We start from the raw sequence: 11298 nt of genomic DNA, 5'->3' as shown, positions 1-11298 counted from the left end.
TCAAATGTTGATGTTGGTAATAACTTTGTGAATAAGTTTGTAAGATTGACACTTGATTGAATATGTTGAACACCAATATGCATTTTCTTGAAGCGTATAAAGAAGAATTTCGTGAAATGTGTTCTAACTCTATCTCCTTCAATGTACCTCCTTTTAGTTGAACGATGCAAGCAGTATTATCCATAGAGAATTGCTTAGGTTAATACTTCTTTATTGAGTGCAATCCATATGTTTCCCGAATATGCTATGTCAATGATCTCACTCACACACATTCTCTACTTGCTTCATAAAATGCAAGTATGTTAACATGATTTATAGTTGCCTCGTTAAAAACCTTGCCAGAAAAACCCAGTGGGACAAAATCTGAGCTAGGGAAAAGAGTATAATATATATTTCATATTCATAACTATTTGCAAGTTGCCTCGTTAAAAACCTTGTCAGGAAAACCCATTGGGACAAAACCTGAACTAAGGGAAAAAGAGTGCAACATGAATATGTCTCCCCCTCATGCACATATGATCCATAATTCTTTTGGTGATAATAAATCTCATAAGATTATTGTTATCACTTTTAAAATATCACCATATATATCTTTGATCATATATTTTCTATAACTCTTTCAGAGTATGTATGGACTTCTAAATTATAGATGAGGGGTTCGTGGAACATTAGTCTTTATCCAACTAATTGTATCATTCATGTGTGTACACAACTTTGTTCATACTAAAATTTAAAATTTCAAGTAGATATGAACATAACACATTAATGGTACTATAAATTTTCATTTGTGACAATGATGGTACTCCAAGACCACGTATTTGTTCCATCTTGTTGTATGATCTTAATTTCCATATCAAATGATCATATATCTATAATTTTTGATACATATGAAGTACTTCAGGACTTCAATACTAATGAACAAACTTTATACATTTAATATTTCTCGATATACAAAAGAAATAAAAGTTTGTTTTGCAATTAATCAAAAACTCTTCAAGAGTCTATCACAACGTATAATTTACGTATTTATACTGCATAGACAACCATACGTATTTTTCAAACAATAATTTACTTACATGTCTTTATTTCATACAAAGATCTTTGTCATATAGTGCGCGCGACTTAGAATTTATATCACTTAAGACATGTATTAAATTCTTCTAGAATTTTTAGATAAGGCTTATTTCAAATTCTCACTATATTAGGAGCTCTAAATGAATAACTTTTTGTTGCAACATTTATGTGACGCTTATAAATCCTCATAAAATATATTCCAGGCTATAATCAAATAATGATTATATTTTCTCAATATTTAAGCCTTACTTCAATCAATCTCATGTCTATGCAAACTTTGTACAACAATTCATTATGTACAAATACATATATGCAAATTTCTCATTAGAAATATTTATTTGCACACCCTACAGGTCTTACTTCACTTTATGTGAGTAAATTAGCCTGGATTGCGTCATAATATTTTGGCCAAAAACAAAATATATGTCGATGATTCTCGACAAATCTAATACCATGATCCTTGCTATCTCATGTTAGTTTATTGCATATGCAAACATTCAACTTCTATTGTCGACAAAAATTTCAGTATATGATAATTTCCTCCCATATTGACATAACTTATAGAGATCTCTTTAAATTACATATTTTCAAATATGTTTATCATTTATAGGTACCTATATAGAATCACTTCAGGGATTCAATTATGATCAAATGTGTTATGTCTAACTTCTCTTGGGAGTCTCTTCAAGTACCGTTTTCATCACGGTTATCATTTTAATACTTTATAACATTAAGGTATCTCCATGAGTACCTCTAGATTTAACAACTTCAGGGCAAATCAAATGAACATTTACTAATAATTTCTATATTGTTCATTTACGCTTCAGGCGTTTTCAACTCATTCTATCTCAACTTTGAGTAATATTGATTTGCAGTTGGTATATATCATTTTGAACTATATCGTTCTTATACTTTGTGCAAGGATCATTTTTCAAAAATTATCATCGATCCCAACTGCTTCTCTCCCCCTGATCGAGAGAATTTTAAGAAATTGTGATATCTAATAATATTAATATACCTGTAGGGATTTCAGTATATCACAATGAATCAATATTTGTTTAAACTCATATATACTATATGACATTGAACTTCAGGTTCAATAAACTTCAGTTTTAAGTTCAATCCTTATGAACTTAATTCATTTCTAAGAATGAGTCATACGTGTATAATTAGAAATACATAAATTTACACATTTTGTAAATGCATGATCATATAATCTTATCACATCGATAAGAAACTATGCAATAAAAATCTAACAATGGCTCAAGATTGTTAAAGAAATATAATTTAAATATTTTCTATGTGCAAATATATGCACATTCTTCTTTTGAGCCTTATAAATTAACAATGAGAAGAATCTTCTGGTTCTTCAACAAAATTTAGTCAAATTTTTTGACAATTTATTGCATATGATTGATCATGTCAAAAAATTCAATTCATGAACTTCAAGTTCACTATAATTTGTATTTCAATGAAACTTTCAAAAGGTAATGTAAATTCATTACAACATAATCATTACAAGTTTCATTTTTATATACACGAATAATATAATTATATTATTCTCAAAAACATATACACTCTTCAGGAGTCACTATTATGTTTTATTTTATTTGACCCCTTCTTATTTTGTCGTCTGGTTCCGTCACTGGTGCTACCTGAGTGAAACTAAAACAACCAAACTTGAAAGTAATTTAAAAATAACACCTTATTATTCATGACTGAAATAAAAAATAAAAGGCAAAAAAAATAATGAAAAATCGAGGACTAATAAATCTATTAACTATAGAGACTAAGTAGTAAGTTTTACATTTCTTTTACTTATTTCTTACATATACTTTAATTAATTAATCCCATAATCTCCACACAAGCACTTTTAATATCTCTATAATCACTTGACTAGCTTCAAGTGGTTCTTAAGTTTTATTTTAATGCCATATTATCTCATTAGGTCAATTATTTATTTATGTTTGCTAAAGTTTCTGTCAATTATTAGGAAAGGGACATGTCATATCTGTCTTACTTTTCTTCAGCTTATTCATCTATCATGCTATCAATTTTTCCTTTTTGTAGTTAAGCAAAAAAACACTTTTCATTTTTGTAGTTAAGCAAATACTTTTCTTTTTTGTAAGCTGAAAGAAAGAATCATTATTATTTTTCTTTGTAGACTTTTCATTATTTTATTATTTTCTTGAATAAAGCCACCAATTACAAAATACTTAGCATCTTTCCAAAAAAATATTGAAAATGATAAGGAAATAGCACAGAAGCACCATACAATTTGCTAAAAAAGACTCCCAATCCGATAAGCAGCCTGCCATAGTAGACTTAGATCTTCTAATATTACATTTAAGTTTAATTCATACTCTAGGATTAAAAAAAATATAATAAAATATATTACTTTTAAAAATTATTAGAAAGCTGCTAGAACTCATGGATCTTATATATTTTATTATTTTTTCACAAATTAACAATATGAAACTCTCTAATACAAATATAACGAGTAATCTTTATATTGTATTGCCTTTAAAATTAGTTTAGTTGCATAATGGAACTATTTGAAATCTACTCCTCTACAAAAGATTTGGAGTAAAGGAAAAAAAAACAAAAGTACAGAGAAAACAATTTAGTAAATAACACATTCAAAATAAACCTCAGTAAACCGCATGCTACAGTTGAACTCATTACTCATCAGTTTGAAAGAAAGACAAGTCAGATTTTTACATACCATTCTCTAAACTTGTTTTCTACAAATAAATGTCCTCTCTCAGTCTCACCATTCACCAAGATGTTGATCAGATCGCCACATTCTCATTCCCCATTGATTTACATTGCTCAAACAAAATAAATACATGTGACCATTCTTCTTGGATTTGGTACGTGACCATCATTTTCATCTTATGTTCATAAGCTTCTTGCGATCTTTTCATACAAGTCCCGAGGCCAATTCCTACTCGAATTAGTCGCAATAAAAGACGCAATCTGCAAAACACAAATCAATCCAAGTTCTTAACTACAATCACTTCTCACATTTTATTCATTTTCGCATAACAAGAAATATTAGTACTGCAAAATACACAAACCTTTGCCCTCAAGGCCCGGAGCGATCCATCAGAATCTGTGACATTATCCAGACAAGTAAGGGCAACTCTGAGAAGGTCTGGAACACAAGCTTGAACATGAGGAGACAAGTTTTGAAACACATCAGGCGCAATGTCGGGAGTTCTTGGATCCAGAGGAAGAAAGGGAAGTCTTGCAACCTCCCTGAGAGCATCAATATAGTGACCAAGTTTAACCAACTTGTGAACTGAGAGTATTGCCTCCAGTTGTCTTAACACTGTCTGCTGTTCTGTAACGCTCTCTCTTTCTTGAGGACTGCATATGCACATTTTTAACATCTTTAGCGATACAGAAACAGAAAATCAATCGAAGTCAAATGCAACAGAAACTATATTCAGCACCGCTCTCCAAATTCTTTTTGTTGCTTCTTTCTATTCTTATGAATTAAGAATGACAAGATTTATCAATAAACATGCCTTTTATGTTTAGGATTTCTCTAAACTCCTAACACTGTTTGACAGTAACAAAATCAAATGAAGTGAACCGAGATAGAGTTGGGAATAACCTGACTTCAAGATGATATTTGTACGTCTCCAATATCTCATTTCCAGAATGAACGAAGCCAGAAGTCCGGCTTTCACCATCCAATCTACCACGTGAGATGGCACAGATTGCTTCGGAGAGACACTTGTTAATTGTATCCAATGCCATTGAAAATGCCCCAATTCTTTTTTGAATTTCAATAGACTGAGAGGCAAGAGATTAATGATTACAATAGAATTCCGAAAAAGTCTAAGAATGAGGTAATGAGATAGCACTAATGCTAACCACATAATTCAAAGAAGAAACATAAAAGAACCAAATCATGAGAAAGACAACAAATAAAATGCAGATGGTGTAAAGAATGATGACAATAGAGTTGGACCAAGTATGAAGTTAACATTTTTTTTTATGACAATAGAGATATCAATATGAGTTTGTTCTACCCCTACAAAAAATAGGATGGTGGACCAAGTATGAAGTTACCAGAATAATGATAATCATGGTTCGTATAGAATAAACCCCTTACAATCATGGAACCCTTTTTACTAAAAATGAGTCAAGCACTTGAGTTCTATTTTTTCATAGTATTCTACCAGAATAGCTCATGTCCAGATGGGAGGAAAATGAATATCATAAGAGGCAAAAACAGATGAGAACGTATAAAAAAAAATCTATTGTTTGTGTATATGCTGCTTTCATTCAAGAAAAAAGTATGTGAGGATTACCTTGTCGTATAATCCAGCTTCCTGACACTGGTGAGCAGCTTCAAGCAAGAACTGCTTTCTAGATTTCTCGTCATTCAAAAACCGATTCAATTGACCTTCTTCTCCCGCACCTCTTGTACCAAGTAGCAGATAGATTCCGCTATCTTTCAACAACAGCTCTGTTAGAAGTTGTTTTAGCATCAAGTTTTTCTGTCTTCGTTGGTCTACAGTACCTCTCCCGGACCATGACAACTGTCCCCCACCAACTGCTGCAGCAGCTTGAGCGTAATATTCTAGTGCCATTGGAAGATTACCAAGACGAAGATACAAGGCCCCATACTGTCTAATCAAGCTAGATGCCTCTGCATTAGCATCCATCACCCCCATTTTCTGTCCACCCCCAACACCTTCAGAAAAGATTTCATGGTCAGCCAGCACAATTGATATGTGTGCAGCATCAATATTATAACCTTCATCTCCTGCTTCCTTAGACAAGTATAAGATAGCTGGTATCAACTGAATGCTTAAAAGCAAAACATATGGATATACTAAAGGGTCCTTTCCATTTTTGGTATAATATGAGGGCTCAAACTTGTTTAGGTATCCCTGCAAATCATCCAGAGTGTATGGAACCAAGTTGTCACTTATAACAACTGAAGGGGGGCCAACTGGGCAGTCTCGGACAGCTGACAATTTAAACCACAAGAAGTCCTCTATGGTATTGAAAAGTGTGGGTAAATCTCTCAATAATCTGTCAATGTGCTTGCGTGACCCGGATATGATAGCATATAATAACAGCTTTTTCTTGTCATATGCAGCTCGGCTCATTCGATCGCCCATTCTTAACATTTTGTCACATTCTTCTGAGGCAGCAGCTGCAACTTCTTTAGGCACCATACCTCCCGTGTTGATCCATTCCATAAGCTGATAATTTTTATATTGAACAAAATTATGAACAAGAATAACATAGCCACAATTATCAGGTATGATAAAGGAGATAACACAATTATATGTATATATACCAGAGGAGCAAACTGGTGTGAAGAACGGGAAGACGCAGCAACATTTCTAGCTTCATCATAATACCCAGTTCTCAGGCAAAAGTATATCTGTCTCAGACAACAAACATGATTTAGTATGAAATGAATTAATAACAGCTAAACTCAAATGTTGGCTTTATATCCATTTACTGAGCAATCAAGTTATGATATACAAACTTGTCCGACAGTGTGTACATGCACAAATCTGAGCAGTTAGAAATTAAAAGTGTTTGGTAGGAAGGAGAGATGGGTGGATGGAGGGGAATGGAGGGAGAGTGATGGAAGGAGAGATTACTATAAATGTTTAAGCTCTCCATTCATCCATTTCTCGCTCCTTCCTACCGAACATAGCCTAGAGACTCAAGTATTACTAAAAATGTTTAATGACCCACACGTAAGAGAATTTATGCCTAAATAGCCTGTTGCACAACAAGAAGGCGGCAAGGTAAAGCAAAAAACAAAGTCGGACTATTGGAAAATGTCTTCTGTTTTACATTTCATATTTTCAACTCCAACTTCAATGCAACAAAGACTAATATGAATTAAACAAGTATTAGATGGTTTGAATTATTAGAGCAATTAATACTGCAGACCTGCTGCCAAGTTGTATCCACAGGAGGCTGCCTTCTAGAATCACCTGCATCAAAATCTAGAACTCCATAGTCCCTCAAACGGATCTGTAAATTTAAGAACGAAATACATTAGACAAGAAGCAATATTCAGAATGACATGAAAAATGCACAGAGATTAAAACAAATATGCTAACCCGGAGGAATGCACGAATTCTTTGCATGTTTCCAACAACCCCACCAAGTGCAGCCTACAATGAGAGTAATTGTGAACATCAAAATAGAAAGTTCCCTAAATACAACAATAGACACAACAGCAAAAGAAAGAAATTTGAAATGAACAATTTGAGTATAAGACATGAGCAAGCATGGATCAATAAAATTACAGAATTACTGGAATTTACACTACACCGAGCATCATTAGAAAAATTAAAAAAAATAATTCCCAAACATTAAGTAATCTTACCTGGGCAGGATGACTTTGTATAGTATCCATTACATATTTCTCATGACCGCGCTCAAGATGGCGCCTTGCACCAATAATTAAAGACATCTTTTTTGACACATTTTTTGGAACAGATGAGTCTTCACCAGTCAATGCCTATAGAATAGTCAAGGGAAAAAATGATAACTTCCCCTATAAATAAGCCAAAGAAAATCATAAACAATCGGATATAAACTAAGCACCTAAACATCAGATCGAGTACCTGAATAAGGTGCCAAATCTTCTGAAAATGAACGGATTTTCCACCAGATGCATCAAGGCCTAAACTCTCATAAGCACCCTTAAAAGCTGTAGCAGGCTAACAACAGAAACGAGCCATTAGAATCGGTATTTTATCTCAGCTTAAACAAAACTTAACAGCAATTTCTAAAGCATCACTCTGTCAGGATGTCTTTTAGTAAAGTGAAAATAGAATTTTCAAAGCAGCAACTCAATCACTAGTCAAAAAACTAAAACTTCAAAATTCAAAGCAGCAACTCACTCATTCCTTAAAATATTAATATGATAATCCACTCAAGAATCAAGTTTAGGTGCTCTTTCATTTACTGGCGTGAATCAATTATAATAGGATTAATTACAGGGAAGAAAAAATTGTTTCAACTTACTTTAAATGGTAAACCACGTTCTCTTGCTTCATTCAGATTCTTTACAACTTCAGCATAGACAGCTGCTTTTTTCTCTAGGATAGGCTTGTTAGCAAGAGGTACAAGCTGCATGCTAGATGCACCAGATGAAGCTTGAGGGCTAGAAGTCATCGACACTATCTGACCAGAGCGAGCACCCCCACTACTGCTAACTATCATGTTAGTTCTAGGTAATGTGGAAATTCGACTCAAGCTTTGAAGACTATCTCGCTTTTCTTTTTGCCAATCCTCCTACCAAGCATTAAAATTTCAAAACAATCAGGATTCAAAGCTTAATTATCACTTCACAACATTAAATGATTAGTGTAATATTCTAATCATTAAATGATTAGTGTAATATATATCCAGTGTGTCATACTAACCTCCAACACTTTCAACATGTAATCATTAAAACTTCTGAGGTTGTCCTTTTGAGCTTCTTGGACAGCTGAAATAATTGCCATTTCATGGACCTGGTGCATAGGTATGATTCAGAAATCATTATCAGTCACAAACATGGCCAAATTATATCAAGTGGTTAGTAGAAAAGCTATTTTCTCAGAGTCAAATAAAGTCTCTTCTTTTCTTCTTTTATTTATTTTTGTTCTTGAAAAAGAGATATAGACATGCTAACCTCCTCCCAAGTTTATTAGGTAACCTCACTTGTGGCGGAGGGAAACCAATTTTCAGGCTTGCTTGCAGCTACATTGAACGATTCTCTCTTCTTAACAAAATATAAATATATACTACACAGAGAGAGAGAGAGAGAGAGAGAGAGAGAGAGAAAGAGAGAGAATAACCCTAATTCACATGACCTATTTTAGAATTTTGAAATATATGTGTTTTAAGTAGCTAAATTGGTTACACATCCAAAGTTCAAGCCACTCTAACAAAAGTAGCATACAAAAAAAGTTACTCCTAAGCAAGTACAGAAGGCAATAAAGAACTTTTAAACAAACAAACAATAACGAGCGCAGACGCAAACGTACCTGCTGCAGATATTCCTCAACAGTTGTTGCCTCTGCAGGGAAAACATCCTCAAATGTTGTCTTCATAAAACATACAGTAGAGGAAAAACAAAGGGCTAATCAATCATCAATTTTAAAAATACTGCATGGTTGTTAACTGATATTCAACAAAAACGCTTAAGTACAAAAGCAAGAACTTCAAAAAAGACAACTACTGGAGAAAACAAAAAGAGAAGTGGCTGGCGTTGGATCTAAATACTATTGCAAAAGGTCACTGAAATGAGGGGAAAAAATTGAAATAAGGGTATAACAACCAAACTTATTTTAATTAGCTCTCCACACGTCCAATTAAATTTTTGACAGATACAAAAACCATATGAAATTAAAAGTGGAATGGTTTAAAATAGAGAAAATGGAGTTTTTTTTATTTATTTTAAAAGATAGAAAATAGCTTATATTCCAATCCCAACAGCTTATCCTTGAATCTTATAAGATACATCACAAAGACACCAATTTCTCTATTTTTAAACCCATGGGAAGATTATATAGTAAATGAAAGAAAATGCTATAGAAATTTTACTTTCAATTCAAAAGACTTCAGGTCCCGCGCAAGTTGCTCTGCATTTATTCCCTCCCTTGCAAGCAGCCTTCAAAACAACAAAATACATTAAGAAAATAAAATAAATTCCAATTTTCAGAGAACTAATACATGAAAATTGTGAAATCCAAATAGTTAAACAGTTGCAAATTCCACATCTTCTACTCAAGAATAAAATATATAAGAAACACAGCAACAACTTCTGAGTAATCACTAAAGTACCTTGTGGCAGCAATCGATTGAGATGGAGCCTCAGTTCTTAGGGTTTTTGACTTGAGCTTCTTAGACAATGTTTCTAACTGATCCAAATTTCTCTGAAAGGAAAAAAATACACAATTTCATAAGCTCCATTAGTCACATTAACATATTATTGAAGTGAAATTTAAATCTTGCATCAACATACATACACATATACAGAGATAACCACTAGTTGTTCAACTGTACTTCAAATAAAACTGAAACATTAGAAACCTCATACTTTTTTCACTTCATTTTCTGGTTAAGCAAACAAACAAAATCATTTTTAATACTGCACAATCTCCACGTATATAAAAGCCCTTTCTTCAACATTTCTCAGTACCCAAAATAACAACATTAATGCGAATTACACAGCAGATATTGCTATTTCAAAATGTACTTCTGAACACCAAACGAGACACGATTCGAAAATCAGATTTTAGGCTCAACTTTCTCAACTCACATTTTTGGGAACGAAACTTAAAGTGAAGAGAGTAACCTGAAGAGGAGGGAATTGAGCTGAAGGAGCTGCTTGCTCGAGAAGCTTCGAGGATGAGTGGAGGAGATCTGTCCAGCTACTCATGTCTTGATCGTTCGCCATTTTTTTCTGGAGCTCAGTGAATGAGAGAACCAAGAGAGAGAAAAGAGAGAAGAGAGAGAGAGAGGGTTTTAAGGGACTTTCTAAAGCCCTAAAAATTTCAAAACTGCGTTAAGTTTGGCCTGGAAATGAAAAACTGAAATCTGGAGCGAAAAGAAGAAAAAATCTCACTTCTTTTAAGTTTTTGTATAAACGACATGTCGTTTAGTTTGATGAATTTGGCTATCAGCAGCCATAAACAAACACGTGGTATTTGTCGTTTTTATGTCGAAACGACAAGTTTTCATGGGAATTAGCTATTTTTCTGAAAAAAAAAATAATTAGGTTTTTTGCCACCAAATTTTTGCGTCTAATAAATCATGTCTCTGAATTTTTTTAGACTGTTAATAGTTTTATTCGAATTATTAAGATTGTTGAATTTAAGAATTTTTGTCTAACTTTTCAATTGTTGTCGATGTAGTAAATTATACTTCTGAATTTTGATATTTACTAATTTATAATTATGAATTTTAACATGTACTTAATGATGCGCCTAATTTTTTTATACATTAGACTTCCATGAGAAAAAAATAGATAAAAATTGATAAATATCTCAATTGTTCGAGAAAATTTTGAAAAGCAAAAATCTTATTTACTAATTGGGAAATTACCTCATTTAATATTATTTAATTTTTTTCTCATATAATATTATTTAATTTTTTAAAAAAAAAAAATTACGATTTGAGTTGCTCTAACAGTTTGTATGTATTCTAATATGAATTTTGATTATAATTTAAGTTACT

General features: G+C 32.7%; 1 protein-coding gene across 1 annotated transcript; it reads right to left on the bottom strand.

Annotated features, from left to right (window-relative positions):
* Positions 1 to 3682: 3682 nt before the first annotated feature.
* Positions 3683 to 10752, bottom strand: LOC115710069 (nuclear pore complex protein NUP93A). Its single transcript, XM_061111537.1, has 15 exons — positions 10418 to 10752; positions 9904 to 9995; positions 9664 to 9730; positions 9105 to 9164; positions 8499 to 8588; positions 8098 to 8367; positions 7695 to 7790; positions 7454 to 7588; positions 7185 to 7238; positions 7012 to 7095; positions 6401 to 6487; positions 5400 to 6302; positions 4697 to 4878; positions 4155 to 4446; positions 3683 to 4053 (listed from the first exon to the last, which is right to left on the bottom strand). The coding sequence occupies exons 1-15, from the start codon at positions 10517 to 10519 to the stop codon at positions 3976 to 3978; spliced, it is 2592 nt and encodes an 863-aa protein (XP_060967520.1). The 5' UTR covers positions 10520 to 10752; the 3' UTR covers positions 3683 to 3975.
* Between the last annotated feature and the right edge of the window lie 546 nt (positions 10753 to 11298).

Source organism: Cannabis sativa, chromosome 3 (assembly GCF_029168945.1).
Source record: "Cannabis sativa cultivar Pink pepper isolate KNU-18-1 chromosome 3, ASM2916894v1, whole genome shotgun sequence".
In the NCBI taxonomy this organism is placed as follows: Eukaryota; Viridiplantae; Streptophyta; class Magnoliopsida; order Rosales; family Cannabaceae; genus Cannabis; species Cannabis sativa.
This window is presented reverse-complemented; position numbering and strand designations above follow the sequence as displayed.

Excerpts from the sequence above, each read along its gene's own strand:
- LOC115710069 (XM_061111537.1), bottom strand. The coding sequence starts at position 10,519 with ATGGCGAACGATCAAGACATGAGTAGCTGGACAGATCTCCTCCACTCA. Across the intron at positions 9,731-9,903 it reads CAATCGATTGCTGCCACAAG|GCTGCTTGCAAGGGAGGGAA; the intron begins GTACTTTAGTGA and ends GTTGTTTTGAAG. Across the intron at positions 7,791-8,097 it reads AACGTGGTTTACCATTTAAA|CCTGCTACAGCTTTTAAGGG; the intron begins GTAAGTTGAAAC and ends TTCTGTTGTTAG.